The sequence below is a fragment of the Uloborus diversus genome, chromosome 3 (genome assembly GCF_026930045.1).
Source record: "Uloborus diversus isolate 005 chromosome 3, Udiv.v.3.1, whole genome shotgun sequence".
Lineage (NCBI taxonomy): Eukaryota > Metazoa > Arthropoda > Arachnida > Araneae > Uloboridae > Uloborus > Uloborus diversus.
The window spans coordinates 97,303,490-97,328,845 of record NC_072733.1 but is presented as its reverse complement, the minus strand read 5'-3'; the positions used below and the strand labels follow the sequence as shown (position 1 = coordinate 97,328,845).

Below are 25,356 nucleotides of genomic sequence, written 5' to 3'. Positions count from 1 at the left end.
GTGCTTAGAGCTTATTGGTAATATTTCTCTTTGTTGCCGAAAGAGATATAGGGTACTTGTCACTTTTGGGTGATTTTATTACTGGTCTCAAAGGTATTGATATGAGGTAATGTTTCGCTATCCGTACATTGCTATAGACAAATGTTTAATAGCTTTTTCTTGGCAATGCTTTTTATTTCCAAAGAAGTTTGAAATCTATGAACAGAAATCAATATATTATTCTTTGTAAAAGCTGTGTTATGTTTTTATAAATAACAACTTCAATTTTGAGCTTTTGTGTTTCTTTAAATACTTAATAAAAATTAGCTCAACTAAACGATTTGGCATTATTTTCAGAACTGATTTTATGCATTTGATTTTTTCTAACTTATTTTTGTAATAATTTTGCTTTTGCAGGCTCATAAAGTATCTCATATATTTACTTTAATTGGAGGACATATTTCACCTGTAGTTGTTGCTGCTGAGCAGTTAGGAATTCGTGTCATTGATACAAGACATGAAGTAAATTTATCTTTGTTTTGTCCAATTCATTGTTATAGAGTGTGTAGAAATTCTTAGAATTTTTTAGTGTTTGAAGTTATATTAATGACTAAATTATTTTCTTCAAATCATTAGCCATGTTATAAAACATATTTAATTTGTATAAATTTTACAAAATCTGAAGGTATATTAATGAATTAATTGCTTTAGGCTACTTGTGTTTTCGCTGCTGATGCATTTTCTCGATTATCGGGAGTTATTGGAGTTGCTGCAGTGACAGCTGGACCTGGTGAGGAAATTAATATTCTTTGCTATAAAAATAATTTTATTTTAAGTGTGCAGTATAGTATCTTAAATCCAGAACACATGAGGGCTGCAAACTTTCCACATACAGTGATACTTCTATTAGTGGCCACCTTCATATAGAGACCACCTCCATTAAAGACCACTTTTCTGAGGCACTGATTACCTCTCCCCCACCCATATAAACCTAGTGTTAAAATACCTTTAAAAGAGACCATTGACCGCCCCTAACCCCCACACTTCTTTTGACCTTCACTTTTTCTGGTGTACCAGCGGCCAATAGATATGTAAACACGCAATTAATCCAGGGGATAAAATTCATATTTTAAATTCTAGTTTTTGGGAAGGTAACTCCCTCCAAGCTTTATGTATTCCTGCTGGAGCAATTTTCAAGCAAGGGATTTAAGAAATTTCAGCAGGAACTCTGCCATCAAAGCCTAAATTTTATATGTAACTTTTCTCTTTTGAAAGAAAAACTGATATTTTTCATTAGTATATTTATAATATTCTTCTTTAATAAAAATGTCAAAATTATGAATCTAATCTGTAATGTAGAATGTCTCTTAACATTTTCTTTTATGTTGAGTTCAGTTTCTAAGTGCGATAAAAAAGATAAGTAAATCCACATATTGTGTGTTTATTTGTTGTGAAAATAATTTTACCATGGTATTGAGGGCGAGTGGAAAAGCATGTCTAATCGTGATGTATTTTCTGCACTTTCTTTTATTCTGTTTTGCCATCTTCCTATATCCTTTTTTTTCCCTTCTATTTTGCATATTTTTAACGATAAATGATAAAGTTGCAAAACTTGTGGCCTAAAGGGGGAAAAAAAAAGCTAACAGTTGCTAGTTTTGTTTTTGTTTGGCTTTCACCATTTGTAATTCTTCATTTTTCTTGTTTTTGATATAGGAGTGACAAATACCATAACTGCAGTAAAAAATGCTCAGATGGCAGAAACTCCATTATTGTTGCTTGGGGGCGCTACTGCAACATTATTGAAAGTAAATATAATTTATTTCAGTTAATTTATTTATTTCAATCTTTCAGTTTAGAGTTTTAAATTTTGAATTACTTTGAATCATTCTTATTCACAGCAGTACAATAGGGAAGTTGCAACCTATTAAATGTTCATATTTTGGCTATTGCATATTGTTAATTGACCCTCAAAACTAAAAAATTCACCATCGCCAAATTTTAAAACACCGTGGTTGATTTTTAATGAATTTTTAAAATTCCACGCGCAAAAGTGCGCTCTTCTGAAACGTCACGAGCCTACGTCACAGGGCGCGAATGGGCAGCCTTCCGCCGAAGATCCCTTGTTTTCGCTAGGGACATTTTGAGCGCGCTGATATTTTTATTTTTTAGAAATTCAATAATCCTTTTGAACACACTATGAAGGCTGGATTCGTTAAAGCACAATCTAAATAATCTTCCTCAAATAATATCAATGGTGATATACGAATATTTCCGAGAGGATGAGAGGTTTAATGTTCCAGAAACGCGAGGAGATAAGCCTTTTACGTTTCATCTTCGAAGTCGAATGCATGTTCTTCGATTTCTCCCATGACATGGGAACCGGTTCGCTAGCGTTTCTCTCCTATCGGACATCACTTCCTATGCCATCTGACGTCACAGGCGCTTGAACTTTAAAAATTAATTTAAAAAAAACTACTTATCGTATCGCAAAATTTTTTTCACCTGTGATGTTCATACATGTTACTCTGTCATATAAAAATAAAATTGAAAAATCGAAAACTTCCCTATTCTGTACCTCTGAGTTTACGGTTTTTGAAATTGAAACTGCTTGAATGCTGATTTGAATTTGAAATCTCCTGTCTTACGTTGTACTAGCTCTCCCACTTAGTTTATTTCTTCTGATTTTTTATTATTCCTAATAATTTCTCAATTTTTAAAATTTTATGAAAATTGCAATTGTAATGTATTTCTTTTGACTTAATGTTGATATTTGAATAAAACTTTTGGCAACTTAACTTATCTCATGATTGTTCATTGCAGTATCTTACTGTGAAATTTTTTGAGATTAATGCAGTGAGAGTCAGTGATATTATTTAAAATATTTCAATCAATTTGAAAGTTGGAAATAATTTTTACCTATACTGCCATTCTAAGCACAAAAGTTGTATTTGCACTTTTTATCAAAATTTAGTTACGGTCACCAAGTGATTCTTTGTCACATATTTTACCTAAATACAATGTTTTATGGTTATTTGGGGGAATGGGAAATATTTTTTTTTTTAAATTCTGAAAAGTTGCATCTGTATCAAATACATGGAGACTAGGGATTGCAATACCGGACAAAAAATTCAATACCAGTATTTTTAAAATGGAATACCAGTATTAATACCGGTATCTGAAATTTCTCAAAAAAAGGTTGAAAAGACAGTTTCGTCACCTCATTTGATAATTTGGTACGAAAATTGCATTATTTATGAAAACATATTGTGAAAAAATATGAAATGAAGGAACAAATGTCATAATAAAAAATCAAAAAACATAATGCCCCTTTGAATTGTCTCGAAGGAACTCATTTAAGTGTTCAACTTCCCAACAGTTAAAAATACTCTTTCTGAACTCACGCAGGTCGGTAGTACTGTTAACAATGCCAGATACACCTCTAATTGTCTAAAAGTCCATCTTCAAATAATTCGGTCTCTTGCGGGTTGAATTCCTTTTGTGCATGTGTGTCCTTCTTTTGTTTTGTGTGCATTATATATTTTTTTAAATTTATAGCTAGGTTAAATTTTTTCCAAGAGATGGTACTTTTCCAAAATTAACATAATTTTCTCTTGAGCAGGAGAGATTTGCATTTTATTTTTATTGGTTTTTGATTTGGATTTCACGATAAACTTGACTAAATTTGATCTTGTTAGTTTCTCTTATTTGTTTTCTTTTCAAAGTTTTTTACAGTTATAATTATGTAAATATCTGAAAATATGTTTTAATTTATTTTGCTTTACCTCTATGCAAATTTTCCAGGCACTATATAATTTCTAAATATTATCTTACCAAGTATAAAGCTGAATAGAAAAGCAGGACAACATACCAATACTGGTGACAACAAAGTACCATTTGATATGATAACAAAAAATTTTTTTTTTCAAAATTTAGTGCAGTTGAGACAAATAATTAAAAAGAATCCATTAAGTATTACTTCAATTGATGGTTGGAATATATTGTTTATAGGACAAATGCATCCAAAATTACACTCAAAATTAATTTACACCAAAGGAAAAGTGGGTGATCACGGAAATGGAAAAAATAAAACCTGGTGCACAAAAGTGCATGAAAATGAGATTCCGCCCCCCCCCCCCCCCATTCAGTAATGAAGTATCATTTTGCAATCTTTTTGCTACTTATGTTTAATAATATTATATTAGTTTGTGCTTTTGAAACCAAACTTTTACATCAATAGATTGGTTTTGGTTCTGTATCATGGGAAAAAAAACTTACATTTAAAATATAGGTAGGTAGAAAATAAGTTAAATTAAAATTTCTTTAACTGAAAGATAATTTATTATTTTCAGCTAATATCAAAAATACTGGTATTTTACATCAGCAAATACCAATATTACAAAATTGCAAAATTGCTCAAAATACCAATATTCGGTATTTTGGTATACCGGTATTGCAATCATTAATTGGAGACAACTTTAAATGGCCATGAGGTTGTTTCTGAAATTTTAAAAGTGTTTTTTTTCTGAAAGAGCATGCTTGAAAACATAGGATTTAACCATATTTTAAATAATATGACCAAGTTTTATATTTTTTAACAATTATTTTAATGGGTGTGCAGATTGAAATTCATTTTTCACGCTTCTACACATGACGTCACAAGATATGAAATGCAGGCATCGCAGCGTTCCTATATTCCTATATTTTCCTATATTTCTGAAAAAAGTTCCTATTTTCCTATAATTCCTATATTTTCCTATATTTTCAGTTTCCGCTTCCTTTTTTTTTTTTTTTTTTTTTTTTAACTTTTCCCCCGATTTTTTGCTATGCATTTCCCGCGAGCGACGCGCTGACGCCATTTTATCTAAGCAGGGCTCCCAAATGGTCCGCTTTTCCCGCCAAAGTTCGTTTTTTTATGGTAAAGTCCGCTTTAGACCGCTTTTTAACATTTCAGTCTGATTAGTCCGCTTTTACATAGTTTTTACTTAAATATCACATTTTAAAAGTTTTTTCATTTCGTTAAAAGTTACTGTACACCCAAACACGCCGCCGCAGCGCGTGTTAAACCAAGTTCGTACGCCCATTAAAAAAACCTTGAAAATGTATGAAAAGTTTCTTTATTGCTTGAATTCTTTCAAAAATCATTGGATTGTGTTTCAATAGTGCAATTTTCTGAACATATATATATATTCGGTTTGATTTATCGCGAAAAATTGCTTTCGTGTTTAAGGTTTCAATCCCTTTGCATCTTGTTAATATTTTGATGTTTTTACAATCCAAAGTGATTTTGACATGACCTTAACTTAGCTTATTTTTCGTTTAATTTCAATAATTAACGAAGGAATTATTTTGGAAACTATGGCAACACTGAACTTACTCGGATTTCGCGGAAAAATGCTTCTCGCGTTTGAAATTTCAATCCTTTTGCATCTTGTAAATATTTTGATGTGTTCCACAATTGGAAGATATTTTAACATATGCTACCTTAGTTTAGTTTATTTTTCGTTCAATTTTGGTAATTAAAGAAGGGAAAAATTTGGAAACCATGACAACATTGAACTTATTTGTACTTCGCGGAAAATTGCATCTCGCGTTTGAAATTTCAATCCTTTTGCATCTTGTTAATATTTTGATGCTTTTTACAATCCAAAGTGATTTTGACAGGACCTTAGCTTAGCTTATTTTTCGTTTAATTTCAATAATTAATGAAGGAATTATTTTTGAAACCATGGCAGGATTTCTCGGAAAAATGCTTCTCGTGTTTGAAATTTCAATCCTTTTGCATCTTGTGAACAGTTTGATGTTTTGACAATTGGAAGTTATTTTGACATATGTTTTTATAGATTAGCTTATTTTTCGTTTAGTTTTGGTAATTAAAGAAGGAAAAAATTTGGAAACCATGACAACATTGAGCTTATTCAGACTTCACGGAAAATTGCATCTCGCGTTTGAAATTTCAATCCTTTTGCATCTTATAAATATTTTGATGTGTTCCACAATTGGAAGTTATTTTGACATATGCTACTTTAGATTAGCTTATTTTTCATTTAATTTCAATAATTAACGAAGGAATTATTTTGGAAACCACGGTAACATTGAACTTACTCGGACTTCGTGGAAAATTGCTTTTTGTGTTTGAAATTTCAATCTTTTTGAATCATGTAAATGTTGAAATATTTTTCCCTATCGAATGTTATTTTCCCATATGCCACCTTAGATTAGCATGTTTTATGTTTAATTTAGTAGAAAATAAATGTTTTATGGGAAACATGCCAACATTGAACTTGGTTCGTGAAAATATGCTTCTGTGAGCTTTCAATAGTTTTGCATCTTATAAATATTTTTATATTTCTGACAATTAGAAGTTATTTTGACATGATACGTTTTAATTTTTATTTAAATAACTAAAAAATTAATAATTTTTGTGTTTAATTCGAGTTTATTTAGTTTTTCAAACTTAATTTTGATTATTCTTTGCTTATTTTCGTTTATTACTGTTTTTTTGTGTGTGTGGGGGGGGGAATTAAATTTAAATAAATGAGTACATAGCATTTTAAAGTAGCATTTGTATATGAAACAAAGTTGAAGTATGTAATTTCATCAAGTTGAATTTGTGTACATCATTTCATTATCATGATGCCTGCTGTTGTTCTCATGTGCCAGCTAGGCTGGCAATTTGGGGTGCGCTGCTTCATTTTTCTAATCGCACTGTCATTTGGTGTGAAGTCCGACTTCCACAGTACACGCATGTCATAAGAACCAGTTTATAGGGTAGGCAGTTATTCACAGCATAACATTAGATTCACACAAAGAAAGGACAAAAGAAAGTACGTCCATGCCCGAGCCGGATTTGAACCCGGACCTTCCTGTCGCAGTCAGACTTCTCTGACCACTAGACAAGGCAGGCGGCATGATGCCTGCTAAGGGGGGATTTGTTCCTCCCCCATAAAAGTTCAAAGCACTCATGGCCCTGCAATCATGGAGTAATTTTTTAATGTAAGCTTTATGATTCTTGAAAATATACTTTGAATATGAAAATTGCAAAACTAAGCCTCATGTGATCTGCTTCCCTTTGTGATTGAGCATTTCAGACATTTTTAGGAAAACTTTGAATACAGTAGATCTGTTTGGTGTGTGATAGATTCATATCGGTTGTGAAGGGTATAATGCTATTAAGAAGCATTACAAGACAGAAAAACACAAAAATAATTTTAAACTAAGGAAAGATGAAGCACAGCTTCATCTATCCTTCTGTGGGACTACCAGCAACCCCCCCCCCCTCCCATCCAAATGTTTGTGTAAATAATATTATTATTCAATGGATAAAAATAACAGTTGTGCTGAAGATAAAGGAATTGTATCATTAAAAATCTCAGTATTATGGTTAATTAACAAATTATCTTCATGGATTTAGCAGCAGGCAGCTAATTTGCCTTTTGGTGCTTCCTTGAAATTAAATGAATGGTCCTCCCAAGGTCATCTTTTTAATCCTAACTGGTCCTCTTTAGTCCTCTTTTTAATTGAAAATGGTCTCCTACCTTTTCTAAAGCTAAAATGTGTTGAGTGCCCTGTACCGTGTTTCTTCCTGAGTGGAGCAGCGTTTGACTTTAGCTCGTCTCTGCAGCTCAATTCTGAGCCCATGAAGCTCCTGCGCAAGTCCTCAAAACTTCACTTTCGAACTCGGCGTCGATGAACTTGGGCGATCATGATAGGCGCATGGGCTGTGTAGGTTTTGATGATGTCATTCTAGGAAGGGCTCTCCGGCTACTTACCGTTTCAGGTCTCCACACGCACGATTTTTTTTCTTTTTTCGGAACTTTGCGTTTGGCTACGGTTGCAATTATTGCTACTTGCGGGATAGCTCATCTCAACTTCGATTGTTTTGGTTTTAATTGTGTGGAATGTAGGTGCTGCAGTTCGCGTATCAACTAAACGTTCATTTTAATAATAATGCCTCCGAAGAGGCCGCACAGCCAAGTTTTCAAAAAAGAATACGCAAAGCTGTTCTCGATTTTAAAAGAATTGAGGAAGTCGGAAAGACATGCACACTTTGGGGTCGTTCCAGACACAAATTGGGTCCGCTTTGCGGCCCCTTCACAAATTTACGCATCGTAAAAGCGGCCCCATTAACAAAATTCCACATTCAAAAACAGCTCATTCACAAAATAAATATACAAACAACATAATAGGGTAAATCTGGAGCTATCATTTTTTTTCCAACCGGAAAGCTACCGGTTTCAATGTTTTGGGCGCCATCTTGGATGCTATCTTGAATTACTCAAAATGCTCAACTCTGGCAAAGTGGCATCAATCGGATCTGAAATGTACATAACATAAGCTATCAAAAACAGTCAAAACATTTTATTCATACCTCGGAACAAGCTTTTTGAAATGGCACCCTGACTAATTCCTTAGACTTTGTGTTTCTTGATTTAATCAATGGAGAAATAAAAAGATGAAAAAAAAAAGAAAAGAGAAACAGAAGAACTTAAAATAATTTTGAACTTATCTCAAAAACAGATTCTTTCAAACAGTGTACATAACACAGACAATGACACGGTGCAGATAATACATAAAAAAAATTGCTTAGCACAAAAATAAATGAATAAATGAAGAATTAAATATCGGGTATTACTCCAACTAATTATAAAGAAATTGAGGAAGTTATAAAGCAAATGTGACACATGAAAGGTCAAGTTCTGAAATTACTGGTAAAAATAGTGAAAAATCGAGCAAAGAGGATTAAGTCAAGATACAATTATGAGTAATTTAAAGGTCCTAAATGGTTATCAAGTTAAAGATATTAATACAACTGTTGATGATGTTAAAGCTGCATTATGTAATATATCTGCAATAAATACAGAGTCATTAGATAACATACTGCTGCAAGATGTGCCTGAGATTGAAATGGTTGCTGCAGTTTGAGATGGAGAGAGGAGTTTTGGCAAAGCTATATGCAAATTAGATGAAGGCACTGATACATACAGGATGAAATATATGAAAAGAGTTAAGAACGACTTAAACTTGTATTAGATATGGCCTGTACAGGATGACATGCACAAAACCAAACAGAAACAAATCATCATTATTCGCCCCACAATAGATGTTTAAGTACATGTTTTTTCTACAAAAACATTATTTTTGCACTAATTAAGCATAACTAATAATGTAGCAACTAAAGACAGAGGCAATATGTGACTTAGAATGTATCATCAATGACAATGAATCTATTTTTTTTATTTCCTTATTGTTGTTTGCAATATTTTCAAAGCAATGCAAAAACCAGAAATTAGAGTTAAAATTTTAAAAATGAAAATAAATTTGAGTTCTGAAATTTTGAATTCAAATTATGTTTTTTGCAATCACAAACTGAGACAAGACCCTACTTATTGGAGTTAGTTTCTAGAAACAGCTCCTGTCCCCCCCCCCCCCCAAGCCTGCCTCTGCTCCTGGGCGGTTACGTGTGCATAGTTGTGTGTGTAAGTGTGTAGGCTTGTGTGTGTGCGTAGACCTGTGTGTATGCACGTAGGCGTGTGTATGTGTGTGAGCGTGCGTGTGTATAGGACATGGACGCCTCCGACCAGGAGAAGCGGATAGCTCAGGACCAGAGCAGCCGCGCCGCCTGCAGAGGATGGTGGGCGGTGGTGCTGAAGAGGCTTCTGGTTCAAGCTGAAAACGGCAGACCTCGAAAACGGTCAAATGAGAACAATAAGCAATCATGATTGCTCAAAAACAACTGGAGTTTGGACAATTTTTGTAATAGGGTCATTCCATGTCAAGTGATCCAAAGTTTTTTCCCTCACCTTTTTGTATTTCTTTGAAATTTGGCTCATCAATTGTACCCTTTGAGGTAATCAAAAGTCCAAATATTTAGATTTTTATCTCTATTATTTTTTTTATTTATGACACTTTGATTTTTCAAAAAACCCTCTTCTTTTCATGGATGATAACTCAGCACCATATATAGATATAAAAATTTGGTAAAAAGCATTTTAAAGTACATTAATTGCTGTTTAATAGGATATGCAACATGATTAATTTCAGAAAAGTTATAATTGTTAAAAAATGAATTTTAAATTTTAATTTCTCCTTCTCCCCCTTTCCTTTTATTTTTGGGGCCTTACCAATCTACAAATTCATGTCAGCTCATTTTAAACATAGCCATGATCAATTACTATTTACTAGACCATCACCAGTAAGGGAACCCCATATTTAACTAGTTAGAATCTGAAAAATGTCATTATTTCATAAGTCAAATTTTATTTAAAAATTCATAAAAATATGATCCCAGTGAGACTTGAAACTTTGCACAAATAAACATAAAATACACACAATTTTTTGAGAATTTAAAAAAAATCATTATACCTTTTCTGAGAAATTTAAATTTAAAATTTAAATTTCATTTTTAAAAATTAAATTTTTTTTGAAATTAGTCATGTTGCATATCCTATTAAACAGCAACTAATGTACTTTTAAATGCTTTTTACCAAATCTTTCTATCTATATTTGGTGCTGCGTTATCGTCCATTTTATGTTCAAGCATCCATGAAAAAAGAGAGTTTTTCAAAAAATCAAAGTATCATAAATAAAAAAATAACAGAGATAAAAATCTAAAAATTTGGACTTTCAATTACGAGGGTACAATCGATGAGCCAAATTTCAAAGAACTACAAAAGGGTTAGGGAAAAAATTTCCCAAATTTTGGATCTCTTGACATGGAATGACCCAATATTAAAAAAAAATTTGTTTCTGATATCATCTTTATATGGCATAGTATGATTTTAGGGGGTTCAATTTTAAATTCAGAAAAGCTTTTTTCCCCCATAGCAATGCTCCCCCCATGTCAGTTCATACTTGTTGTATCCAAAAAAAAAGAAAAAAAAGTTTCTAAAATATGACTTCATTCTATGTAACATATATAGAATAAAGTAAATCATTTATGTTATTATAAAAAGTAAATTAAGTTAGATCACTGCACTTTATTGTGTGCATTGCTTAAAACATAGATCCCACTTTCTCAAATTATTTTAAAATTCCATGTGGTCATAATAATACAATTATTATTTAGTATTTGGAGACTCTGTATAACTATTTTTTCACTAATAAAACCTAAGAAACTGTAAGGAAAACTTATGTTTGGAAATAATGGGACGGAGGGTGGGTCCTGAAAGATGGTGCCAGGGACATTTTAAAGTAAGTTCCATTTTGAAATTAAAAAAAAAACACAGAGATAGAGTAAAGAAATTTATTGCACCAAAAGCTACCACCCTTACGCGATTTTTCAATATTGCTTCCGTGATATTCCAAGCATTTGTCATAGCGTGGTACAAATTTTCAATACTTATTTTTTAGAATGTTGTGGCCTGTTTAGTCATCCATAAAGACTTTTATTGGGCTTTAGCTGGTACACTTCTGAAAATTCTCTGCACAATTCTGACCCCACTCCCAGCAACTTTCATTTGTTTCGGCATCTGAAGTCTTTCCTTGGCAGTTGGCGGAACAACAGCGATAATGAGCTCAAAGAACACGTTAACCCTTGGTTGACTGCACAGGTAGTAACATTCCATGAAGAGTGTAACTTGTACCCCAGTTTTACAAATGCCTGGAAAATCACTGAAGCTATGTTGGAAAATACTGTAAGGGTAGTTTATAGGGTGGAAAACCTGAAAATCAGAGAATTCTCAGGGAAATTTTAATTTCTGAAAAAAAAAAAAAAACAGGGAATTGTCAGGGTATTTTATAATTTTTTAAAAATATCAGGGAAAATTTTTAATTTTCAATCACCAAGCCGCCAAGAAGTTTTCCTCTCTAGAATTTCTTTTTATTTGAACACGAAAGATATTTTTTCCTTTGGACCAAACAAAACTTGCTAAGCATTCTAAAATTATTTTTAAGAACTGTTACAAACCAACAAAGCCTTGAGATCAAACCCAACAAAAAATTATAAAAATTTACAAAAATCACCCCAAATCAGATATATTTCTTTTCACTCTTTTTTAATTTACTCAAACGTTCTGATAATAGTGTCTGTAATTTGTGATACCATTTTAATCTTGTTTCATACAGCTGATGATCTCAATATTTTTGCATCAGTGTTTTTAATTGTATTTTTTAATTATTATTTATGCATTGTAAAAAGACTTGTTGTTAAAATATGTTTATTTTCATTGAAACATTAATTCAGAAATGTTTAATCAAAATTGTGTTGTTTTCAAATGTTGCGACTTGAAGATTAAACCAAATGAAATTTAATTGAAAAAGTTTAGTCTTAAAGGTTTTGAATGTAAATCTTACTGTTTTCTGTCTTGTTTTCTGATTTAAAAATCTGCTGATTTTCCTCTTAATTTTCGAAATGAAATCTACTTCTTGTGTTTCTTGCAAAAATAGCAGGTATGCTATATAATGTGGTTCTATCTCTTATATATGTGTGGATAGCCACGATTGCAACATCAGGGAATTTTTCGAAGCTAAATCAGGGAATATCAAGGAATTATTAGGGAACTTTTCTTCCTGGATTTTGTTACCGCCATGGTGGTAGATTTTTGTGCAATAAATTTCGTTGCTGTACCTGTGCTTGTTCTTTTTTATTTAAAATAAGGAACTTACTTTCGGAAAATTCGTCGTATTTCGATGCCCTACTGATTGTGTTTCCTGGAATACCGATTACAAACTTGATATTCACAATATAAGACAAACCTGCTCATTACTGGTTGAGTGCCCATAGCTAGTCATTTACAGAATAAATAACAAGAGAATTGAACTCTATACATTCTTTAATGCTTGTCTTTTTTACTTTGTTGTACATAAATTTACTATATTTTTGTGAGATAAATAAGATGATAATACAATTATTTTCTTCTAGGGAAGGGGTGCTTTGCAAGATATAGATCAATTATCTCTTTTAAAGTCTGTTTGCAAATATGTTAAGACTGTAACTTGTGTCCGACATTTGATTCCTGTTCTAAAAGAAGCTATCAAGCAGGCTCAATCTGGAACACCAGGTGTGTATTTTTCTCTTCTTATGCATATGTTTAAAGCTCAAGTCATAAAATATTGCAATAAATTATCAGGAATGTTAGTTAAACTCTGATCAAAACAGATTAGTAAAAATTTAATTGAAGGTCTCAGGGCAAGAATGTGATATGCTACATGATGTGAATTTTTCAGTAGGCCAATGTGCAACTTTAAAAAAAATTTTCTGGAATATTTCAAAGGTATTATACATTCTATATTCTGCAATACCAAAACCAGATATATTTTTCTCTAAATGGCATAATCTATTGTCATGTTTATTTCAATTTTAGTTATTAACCAACTTCAAAAAGGAGGCAGTTATCAGTTCATACCGTATGTTTTTTTTTTGTTTGTCCACTCATAGCGTCTCACCTGCCGATTTTGACAATTCTTTTTTTAATGGGAGATGGTTCAACTTAGGTCCCATTACTTTGTTTGACGATATTTGTTCATTAGGAAAAAAGTTATAGGTAAAAAACAGTCAATTTCATGCATTTTTTTTTTGTTTGTCCACTCACAGCATCTCACCTAGTGAACCGATTTTAATGATTCTTTTTTTTAATGGATAGGGAATAGTTCAACTTAGGTCCCATTACTTTGACGATATTTGTTCATTAGAAAAAATGTTATAGGTAAAAAACAGTCAATTTCATGCATTTTTTGTTTGTTTGTCCACTCACAGCATATCACCTAGTGAACCGATTTTAATGATTCTTTTTTTAATGGATAGGGAATAGTTCAACTTAGGCCTCATTACTTTCTTTGACGATATTTCACCAAAAAAATGTAATGGTTAGAAAACAGGCAATTTCATGCAATTTCCTTATTAAAAATGATTAAATATAAACAGTGGCGGATCCAGACTATGGATTTTGGAAGGGAACTTTTTTAGAAATTATGTTCATGGAAGGTATATGAAATGTATTATATTTTTAAAATTACCCTGGAATCTCGTTTATCTGACCCTAGTTCGTCCTGATCAAATTTTCTGAAAAAAACATTTTATTGTTACATAAATAACAATTTCAAATTACGCCAGCACTAACACAGCTATAATGCACCAAACATTCGCTTTTTCTTTTGTTAAATGAAAAGCTCGTGTACAGATTTTACATTAAATTACAATGGTTGAAAAGAGAAATTGTCCTTGAGAAAACTCCAAAACTACCGTCAAAAATCGCATAGGCTTTTTTTTTTTGTTAACGTAAGTGGAAGACAGAGAGCAGTGATTTTCTCTCGAATTTTTTTTTGAAAATTGAAGTCACTGGTGACGTTATGGAGTCGGAGGCCAAGTTGGGAGGAGGAGCACAGAAAAGTGACTCTTCTGGAAATGTTTTAGAAATGTATTCTCTATAAAAATGAATTTTTAAAGTTATTTGTGGCAATATTAGGAAAGGGTGTTGAATTTGCCGAGCAAAAGAACAAAAAGTTAAGATTTAAGTTTTCTTTGGTTTCTTAAGGAGGTCATGACATCCTTTTAGCACCATACTTGGGCTCTTATCGATGCACTTGAATTTGCCACCCAAAGCAAGGGTCCTGACTGGCTTACCTCAGATCCGGCAGTGGGTCAGACTCGACATATTTTAGAATATTTTTGTGTAAAGATTTCCCTGTCATTGATAGTTCCCCCTGTCATTTTTGTTCATTTACTAAACCTTCTTTGATAGGGTGGTTTAGTTGTGACATCAATTACACAGTCACTGGAGACAAAACCCTCAGAATCATATAAGGTTTTGGAAAAGGAACCTTTTTCTAGCCCCCCCCCCCCCCCCCCCCATGATAAAAACCCATTGTTTCAAAAGTTACCATTTAACAGCAATATTAATAGTAATTATTATGAGAATGTTGAATGAAGGCTTCTCTGAAGTGTGCTTCAAGTATCTTCTTTGTCATTGCTCTATATATCGGGTTAAGGAGGCCAAGGAGATAGTCACTGTGTTGCTTTGTAGCGGTGCTGCAGGGACATTGAAGTGCAAACCTCCGGTTGTGAGGACCTATCCTCTTTCTTTCACCATCTCCGAAAAACCATTGGTTCAAGCAATAAACAACTTTCCAGTAATTTATTGCAATAACACAAGTTCTTGCGTTACTCAAGTTATAAGACTCATTCTGCAATTGTTTTTCTAAAGAAGCCGGGAGGCGCAATAATAATGTTGGCTTACCATCTGACTGCAAAATTATCTTGCTAATGGACAATTGTGCAGAATGTCCAAGTGCCTATGTGTTGAAGACTGGAAACATTGAGGCATGCTTTTTGCCTCCTAATACCATATCCTTGATTCAGTCTTTAGATCAAGGGGTAACTAAGAGCTTCAAGTCCCAATACAAAACAGAGTTCCTAAAACAAATCCTGCATTTGGCCCATGCCTAAGTTGGGGACATAAAAGAAAAAATTCAACCTGATGAACTGCATCAACTTCCTGGCTGAGTATAGGAGACTCGTTAATCAGTCAACATTGGGCCCTGAAAATGACAATGTAGACTTCAATGGATTCCTCAGTAATCCCCTTGAGGAAAAGCTGAGGAGCTGCTTCAGTATACAAGAACTATGTGCAACAAGGAACAGGATATTTGGGGCAACGGAAAAGTTCTGGAATGGTTTGAGAATCCAGGTGAGCAGAAAGCTGAATATCAGCTCGCCGATAGTGAAATTGTTGAGTGGGTGCTAAAGCCAATCGAGGAAAACGAAGGATAAGAATGGAGGAGACTTAGAAGGCAAAAAAATCCTCTTTTCAGAAGGTTTGGAGCTTGGAGGACACAAGATAGGCTCTTTAAAGCAACAAAATTGTGTTTCCAAACAAGAACTGTTAATGTTGTGCACCATACAAAAGAGATTTAAAGTTGAACAACCAGAAATATGAAACAATTGACAATTTTAGACATGTTTTCCAGGTGTACATAATAATATATTGTAAATATGTAATTTATGTAATAATTCTAGCTAGAATATAAATGTAAATGAATGTAAGTATGCTATTTTTATTCTTTGTTGTTTTTATTTTTCTAATTTTAAGATATAGCTTACACAAACTTCCTTAAACGCCTGAAATCCACACAACTGCTTCTCCCAAGTTGTGCAGATTTTTGACTCTTCACTGTATAACATTTGAGCTCATAGAACATGGCTAATTGTGTGAAGTTTTTTAAGTGACAATTCTGAAAGATAGAAGGCAGCAGTTAACTTTTATGGCATTCATTTGGCACAATTTTTCAGTTATGTATTTTGTGTTAATTTTCATTATTATGTAGAGTGCCTTTGTGATTAGTCTTGAAGAATTGTTAATTTGAAAGTTTTTTTTTTATTTTCTGATATTTTTGAATGTTTTTGTTTACCACTTGTGTCATTGATGTGTTTTACATTTTTTAAAAATCCCCTTCATTTAGTAATTCAGTTATTTTATTTCATTAAAATTTAATCATTTATTGAAAAAAGTGAATGACTTAAAAATTAATTTTGTTGTGCATTGTCTTTCTAGGTCCAGTTTTTGTGGAATTACCATTGGATATTCTTTATCCATATGAATTAGTAAGAAAAGAGATGAAATTAAAAGAAAATCCTAAAGGACTTCTTCAAAAGATTACTAATATGTAATAATGTTTTCTACAAAGTGCTTAAAATATCTAAATCAAATATTTATATCTATTTTCAATTATTTCACATTTCAACATGCTTTACAACAGGGGTCTCCAACCTCTTTCACTTGCGAGCCGTAAATCTCTAATAATATAACAATAGGGAGTCTTGCAAAATTTAGAATAGTTCAGGAAACTGAAATAAAAAGTATTCTTTGTCACAAAATTAAGTGAAGTTTTTTTTTTCAAAAAAGGCTAATGGAGTGAGTGATACAAGACAAAATTATTGCAATGTACTACAAATTTATTTACAGAAGATTGCATTTGTTTGCCGCTAAAAATTTCAGTCCATTCAGGACAAACTTCATAGTTCTGATCATTAAGGGTGATTTTAAAGGTTTGTCTGATAAAAAAAATCTATACTTCAACATACTTTAATTTTGAAAATGTCTGTTCACACTTGTAAGTGGATGCAAAAAGAGAAAACATAGCTCTAGCATGAATTTTTAAGAAAGTCTTTTTCTGGTAGAGAACTGTAAAATGAAGCACATGTTTTCCCTGGGACCAGGAAATGCCCAATGCCAAGAGACTAACTAGAGAATATGGCGAGGAGGAAAGAGATTTGTTCTCGGAAAGAGCAAAGAGAGATATGGGTGCTGCAAACGTAGTTAACGGTAAAAAGTGATTTAAAAACTCATTTAAATTAACGAGGTAAAAAGATTTTAAGTAATTATTTGTTATTTAAAATAATATCTCAATTATATTTCCAATGAGACCGTCTCTGTTCCGAAGAAAAGTTTGTATGCTTTCCGCAGGCTGGATCCGGCTCACGGGCCATAGGTTGGAGAGCCCTGTTTTACAACAATAATGCTTTTAAATATTCATATGTTTAGTGCATATATTTTATTGCATTTCTTAAATAAGCATTTACAATTCTTACCTCACGCATCTTAAAATTTATAAAGCTATCACTTTCTGTTCAACTTTTTTTTTTGAAAAATCATGTCCAACTTTCTATTTCGTGTCAAAGATTTATCTATAATATTATTTTTTTCAATGTTATCCTCTTGTAATTTATTAGAGAAAAATAATGGTTTTTATGATTTCTTAAATTTTGACCTAAATGTATGAATTCAAGTTTGAAACATAATTATACTAACTTTGTTTCTTCTTAATATGATTTTTCATCACAAAATATCATTTGTGAGTGCATGCATGAATTATCAAACATATTTCATATATGCTTATTAAAATGCCAAATGTGGGATATTATTCAAAAATGATTTTTAAAATGAGAGTTTTTGGGCATGTTCATGTAGTCTAATAGTGTTATTTCTCTTTATATTCTATAAAACTAAATACTTTTCTCTTTTTTTTCACTGAAACTTGATAAATTTGAAATATCATTTTCTATATTCAGTCAAACCTAGTTATTTTGACATCCAGATGTTGCCTCAATTGTCTGAAGTCCAAAGCTTATGGCAAAAATCATATTGTAAGTGGCTCTGGATTTCAAAACCACAAATTGTAAATAGAAATAATTCTAATGTTTTGAATAAACTGAATAAGAATCAATCACAAATGAAGTTAAAAGTTATTTCTATTATTTATTTATTTAAATTGCATTTCAAGAAAAGTGTACTGAAGCAAAAAATGCATACAAGGTTTCTAGTTCCATGTGCAAAACTTGCAGTTGATTCATATTTGATGTGAGCTTTATTATTATTTTTTTATTAGCTGCTTTTTTTAAGTGCATTCCGTTTAAGCTATTTAATGTGTATTTAGTTCAAATTCAGGAGCGTTGGATAAATTGGTTAAGTTAAAAATGATCCAAAAATGTATAAAACACATGATTTATAAAAAAAGTATGTTGCTTTTATATGATATGGTACCCGTAATTCTTTAACCTCATAACTCAAATGATGGAACTTTCTGCAAAAGCAGGAACAATTCACTTATGTGTTGCTTATTTTCTGAGATGGATTCTTGCTATTCATTCATAAAATAAAGCAATTTTCGTATAATCAGTCTTTTGCCTAATAGTCTTTGATTTATGGCCACATAATAAAGAAACTGTGTTTGAATTCAATAGAATTTTCCTAGTGCTTAATTGGAATGAAATAAGAAAAACATCGGTTTTTTTAGTGCTTTTCAAGTTTCATGCCGTAAAAAATTTCAGAATCTTTTCCCCATTTGTAAGTTAACCCTCCAGCTTTGAATCTCATTTCTGTAATAAATTACTTGAATTATATGCACATGTATATGGTATTCTTAAAGAAATCATATATATTTTTAAAGATATTACATAAGAAAAAACGCCCTTTTCAAAAATTATTTTTTAAAAACGTCGGGAGAAAATCAGACAAAAATACACCAGTTTTCTTGATCCTGGATAAAAAGTTCGGTACTGTGGAAGCTTATTGTTCTATTTGAGATGTACTGCTGTGAAGTGCTATGACCTTTTTTTTTTGAGTATTTATTTTATCAACAAAAGTTCAACATTTTTTTTACAACTTGTATTACATATTTGTTCAACTTTTAAACATAATTAAAATCATAGTTTAGGTGACATAAGTGTCTTAGTATTAATCAGGAGCGCCCACTTAAGGAGGATGGGGGAGGGCAGACAGAAGAATTGAAATTTTTAGGGGGATGTTTTGAGGGTTTCTCTCATTTATTTGGGGAAGGGGAGGGGTCTCTCACTCTTAGGAGAATGGGAAACCCTGGTACTAACGACACTAATGTAAACTGTGTTAGTGTTTTTTATAATAAAATGTTTGATGAGAATATATCATTTGCATACTATTTTACAAAGAATTTTGTAAACGTCTGAGGTGGTACTTATTTTTATATAGTAAATTAATATCTTTTGAACAGACTGATAAAACAATATTTTTTCCGCAAATAACATCATTTAAAATCTTCTTTTTTTTCTCACTTGAAACTTTCACCAAATCTCTTGTTTTTTATTTCATGACGTTGTCAGAACTGACATAATAGTTAAGTGTTTTTGTTTTCAATGCTTTTAAAGATTTCTTTTTTGTTCCCAGGTACTTGAAAACATTTTTACATTATCAATTTGCATCTGCTTTTGAGCCACGTGATGTCTCTCCACTACCAGTGAAATATCCTACTGCTTCCAAGAGTGAAAGTAAGGCTTTCATTGCACAGTATTGGAAATTTCTGTTCAATATTGGGATCCTCTTAAACCATGAGCTCCCAAACTTTTTTAAATTGTTGTGCCCTTGAAGATGTAAATTTTTTATGCCACCCTAGCCTTTATATTTTTATGCCATCTCTGAAATATATATATATATATATATATATATTGAAAACATATTATAGAGAAAAAATTTATAATAACATAAACCACAAGCCCAAAGACGTGCAAAGCAGCTAAACAAATAAGCCAGGTAAATATGAACAATATTAAAACAACTCACAAAGTTACATAACAAAATAGATAAATTACATAAATGAAACCAGAACTCCTCATCAGTGAAAGCTTCATCCGAGGGTCAAAAGACCAAAAAATTATACTAAAAACTAAATGGAGGATGTCTGGTTTCAAAAAAGCTAGCATTCAAGAATACATTGGGCTAAATGCACCACATGTGTAAAATGAATGCAGATTTCTGGAACTAAGACCTAAAACTATACCCTGGGATTTTGTTTCGGTTATTAGAAGCCAAAGGCATTCAATAATATCTCTCCACCGTAGCGGCAGTAAAAATTCAAAAGTCTTACCTATGTGTCCGGGTGCAAACTAAAATACCTGATCATCATATCAGTATTCGTACCAGTCAATGAAAAATAAAACAATTCAAAATAAAAAGGTATCATCCATAAATAACAGATCCATAAATTGAGCAGGGTCGACCCAAAAGCAAATTTAAAAAGCATCATTAACCAATGTCCACACGAGGTGGTTTCCAAAGGAAAAATCATAGAGTGAATAGTTAGATGGTTACAGTGAAGCAAAATGTTGATTAAAGGCTATACAGTCGAGTCCCGACTTACGCGAGGGATGTGTTCCAAGACACCTCGCGTAAGTCGGAATTTCGCGTTGTGGAACAAGGTATGTTTAGTAATTTTTTATAGCCATACTCAATTGTTTCAGACGTTTGTAAGCACCTCTCATATTGTTTCAAACCATTTATTAACTATATATTGCAGTATCTTTAACAAGGAACTAGTGATGGGCATAATCGAGTACTCATAATCGAATCACTCGATTATTCAAAATCATTCAAGAACTCGATTATCATGAGTTCTCGATTATCGTATCTCGAGTTCTCGATTATCACTTTTCGAGTTCTCGAGCGATGAACTTCTCGAGTTCTCGATTATCACTTTCCGAGTTCTCGAGCGATGGACTGCTCGAGTTCTTGATTATCACTTTCAGAGTTCTCGAGCGATCAACTGCTCGAGTTCTCGTTTGTCCTTTCCGAGTGCTCGAGCGATCAACTGCTCGAGTTCTCGCTTTGAACTTCTCGAGATGTTGAGTTCTCGAGATGTTATCTTGAGATATTGAGATGTCAATCACTCGAGCAGTGTAATTTTTGATCGATTTGAGAATTGAATGAACCTCTCAATATAGTTGACTTCTGACAGGAAGTTGGGGATCGTGGCGCAGACTGCGCCATTGACATTTTTAGGGGGGAGGGGTGTTTTAAGGGGTATTTTTCTTATTTTTGGGGGGTTCTCTGTGATATTGAGGGGGTGCGCCCTTAACCTCAGGGGGCACCCCTGCTTCTGAAGTGATTCAATTGCAGGGGTGGATCCGTCATTTAGGGGGTCAGAGGGCTGGCTTTGAAAAGTTAATGATTTTACTTATGAATGGTCATGGTTTTTGTTGCCTTCCGAAAATATATTCAGTGAGACCCTTTAACCCTTCCCCCAGAAAAATTTGGAGTGACGGGTTGCGCTGAGGTGCCCTCAGGGGAGGTGGGTCATAGCGCAGACTGCGCCATTGAAATTCTCATTGGACGTTAATCTTTTTTAGGGAATATCCTTCTTGAGAGGGGGGGGGGGATTTGAGGGATATTTTTCGCTTTTTTGGGGGTCTATGCTATATTGAGAGGGGGGTGCCCTTGTCCTCAGGGTGGGTGGGCACCCCCTGCTTCTGAAGTGTTTCAGTTGCAGTGGCGAATCCGTCATTTAGGGGGGGTCAGAGGGCTAGCTTTGAAAAGTTAATGATGTTTCATTCAAATAGTGTTATGATTAAATGTATGCGGTCGAATGCTTGATTATCAAATGATTATTTGGGATGCTTTGGTAGTCTAATGATATGTTTGGTGGAAATGGGTGCATTAATAAGGTTCCAACTTGAGATGCATTAAAATTATATTTCAGGTAAAAAGGTGGAATACTTAAGTTGAAAACCTGAGGGAAGTCATTCCCCTTACGTCCACCTTCGACTATACTATGGGGCAGTGATACAGGTGTAACAGGCAACAACAAACGTTTTACAGCCCAACTATACAGATTACTGCAGACACGTGTTGAGGGGTTTCAAGGAACCCTTTTTTCAACGCAAAATATTGAGATTTTGGATGTAAGGACATAACTGAATGTCTTTAGGGACCATTCATTAATTACGTAAGGGACCCGAGAGGGAGGGGTGTTGGAAAACTGTCTACATACTTGGGAGGGGGGGGGGGCTTCAAACCCATTCTCACGCAATATTTTCCAAGTTGATGTTTTACATTTGAAATTGTGCAGTCAAGTGGTTTGACGGGAATTATATATTTTATTTGCGTTTTGAAAATAAAAAACCTTTTAGGATAAGCTGTTTTTTATTTGTTTTACGAAGAATGAATAGTGTAAAACAAGATAAAAGAATCGCACTATGCATAGCATGTTTTATTTTTAATAAGTATCGCATCATATACAAAAAAAAATGTCGAAAAAACATTCAGTCTAGATTCCAACTTTTTAGTAAATATTTCATTACACAAAAAGGATTAATTTAATAATAGTGAATTTAATTTCGATTCCAGTGATGTTAGATTCGTTATTTTATTATTTTGGAAAACGGAATGGAATCAATCTTACCTAAGAATAGGGGGAGCGGTTTGAAAAATCTTACGTACCCTTACATGGGGGGAGGGGGGTCGAAAAATTGCCAAAATCATCCTTACGTAATGAATGAATGGCTCCTTACATGCAAAAGCTTGCTATTTTGTTTAAAAAAGGGTACCTTAAAAACTCCAAAACACGTTTCAGCAGTACTCTGTATATTTGGGATACAAAACACTTGTTATTTCATATTACTTCTCGGCACTAAGGTATTTACTTATTCCTTAATAAAACAAGTGGTTTACTTCTCGTGTAATTCCTTCCTATGGGTGCAAATAAGAGGGGAGGGGGGGGGGGGAGTTTTGACACAAACTGCGTTATTGTAATTTTTAGGGGATTTTGTCTCTTTTGGGGGTAATCCTCTTGGGGAAGAGCTTCATAGGTGGTGCGCCTTCGCTCTTGGGACGGATAGATTTGGAATGATTTTAAAATAGAATGAATGCTTTTTGCTTGCTTTATTCGAATGGGGTTATAGTTGAATGTTTGGCGTCGAATTTTCGATAATTGAGAGATTCCTTAATAATCGGACGATATTTTTCGAACGAAAATTGTTAATTATCATATGCGCGGATTTATGGAGGGATATGTGTTGTGTGAGTGGCGGATACAACGGGAAAATCATGGGGGTCATGTCCCCCCACCCTAAACCGTCGACAACAGTATCCATACACATTGTGTTCAAACACTTCATGCATAAAATGTCAACGATGACAGTATCTTTTCATCAATTATAATTATTTCTCAAAGTAAATATTTGAACTACTACTTCATTTCATTGCTCATGAAATTAATTTGCAACGTTGATTCCCAATCAGGTGCCTTATTACTGATTAATTTGGTGCTTTTTATTGACTCCCAAACAGATTCAGACATTTTTCGTACCAAAAACGGGAATTTCGTTCATGGGAGTGGGGGGTGAGGGCTTTCTTCAACATGAGCCCCCCTTCTCCCCAAAAAAATGGTTTTCTGTATCCGGCCCTTTAGTGATCCGGTAGTGAAATCTTGAAACAAAGGGTAGAGAAACGCTTTCCATACTGTTATGAACTTGACAATTATTAAGATCAAATATGTACAATTTTTATTAAAAAGTGAGGGATAATGATAATATGGGCAGGTCTTTGGGCGAGACTAGCAGGTTTAAACTTGAGAATTGTTAAACTTAAAAATATATTGAACCAGTATGGTACAAAACGTGTAATTGAAAATTTAAGGTGGTCTTAGCTCTTTTCCGGATTATTGTTTCTTAGGGGGAGGGGGGGGGGGAGAAAATGTCATAAGAGACGTGCCATTGCTCACAGGGACGGACGGACACCCCTGTCATTCTATAAAGTTTCAGAATCAAATAATAGCTTCTCAAGTGCTTTTTTTCGAATGGGGCTACTCAGAGAGCACACTTCGTTGAGATAAAGGTTTTAAAACGATTGTTAACGCTGTGACAGTCATGTTAAAACGTTTGTGAAACGTTTAAACGCAATGTGTCTATAATGCAATGGTGCCCATTCCCCCCCCCCCCACCTGGCGATGACATTTATCCCTCAAATGCGACGTAGAACCCCCAGAACGAGAGGCCTTTAAAATAAGACTAAATGCCCTCTTATAAGTTACCTTCTCCTCTTCAAAACTTCAATGCCGTGGTCTGCACCACGACCCCCCCCCTGGCCTCTCAGTTGTGGGGGATCCTTGTTTAATATTGCTTGTTGTCGAATGTTCGGTTATCGAGCGTCTCGAATGATTTGAAAACCGGATACGTAATCTGCTTTTTAGAGAAACTTGGTAATCAATTTAAACCTTTTTGAGGACCAACGCACGGAAAATCAAGCACAGCTATGAAACTTTAAGTTCCGAAATGGACCGTCACGAGCCAAAGCATTTTCAGCAGTTTTGCCTCAACTTTACAAAAAATAAATAAATAAATAAATCTCATAAAATCAGCACATCAATTGACTCCAAATTTTTAAGTTGAGTGAATAATATACTAATCAACATTTATGAAAATATAAGGAATATCACATTGAAAATATAAAAAATATGACATATACAGAAGCGAGTAAAACAAGAAAAACATTTAAATTCAACTACGCACGCGAAAATAAATGCTACTCGCAAAAGTCATAAACATCTTACGTATGAAATTTGAAAAAAAGAATAATCTGTATAAAATGTTATTTTTATTTTTAAAAAAATGGGCCAAAGAGTGGAAGCTAATATTAATCCCACATGACAAACTTCCATATTTCTTTTTAATGCACTCAGAAATATTTCAACTTCACTCTTTACACTTATACTGTTATTACATATTTCCTAAGTCAGCGAATGAAAAATAAAAATAAAAAAGAGCGAATCAAGAAAGAAAAAAAAAAAAATCATGAACTTCAATGCAATTCAAAAGCCACACTTATAACTTTCAATGTGCTGGGAATCCCAATCTGCTGGAAAACGCAGCCAGAAATATTTTACCCGCCCTCCTCATGTATCAGTCAGATAAATATAATTCCACTAACAAGAATATCAAAAAAAAAAAGCAAAGCAATAAACAAGAATAAATGAGTCCTTTTGCGCAGAGAGAGCAACGAATCCCCTACTTGTTTACATTAACTTCGTGTTTGAGTGCCCGAAAGCATTTGAAATAACCACGTGATATCTGAGAATCATTAGTTTAAATACATAACCGTTCGAATAAATGACTCAAAATGAATGTAAAAAAGAAAAAAA

General features: G+C 33.2%; 1 protein-coding gene across 2 annotated transcripts in view; it reads left to right on the top strand.

Annotated features, from left to right (window-relative positions):
• The window catches only part of LOC129218235 (2-hydroxyacyl-CoA lyase 2-like), a 104,499-nt gene that overhangs the window by 37,489 nt on the left and 41,654 nt on the right, over positions 1-25,356 (top strand). For both annotated transcript variants that reach the window (XM_054852459.1, XM_054852460.1), the window contains exons 3-8: positions 397-501; positions 691-769; positions 1,693-1,784; positions 12,839-12,977; positions 16,467-16,578; positions 19,614-19,714. In XM_054852459.1, coding sequence (XP_054708434.1) covers positions 397-501; positions 691-769; positions 1,693-1,784; positions 12,839-12,977; positions 16,467-16,578; positions 19,614-19,714 — 628 coding nt within the window. The remainder of the gene's footprint in view (positions 1-396; positions 502-690; positions 770-1,692; positions 1,785-12,838; positions 12,978-16,466; positions 16,579-19,613; positions 19,715-25,356) is intronic.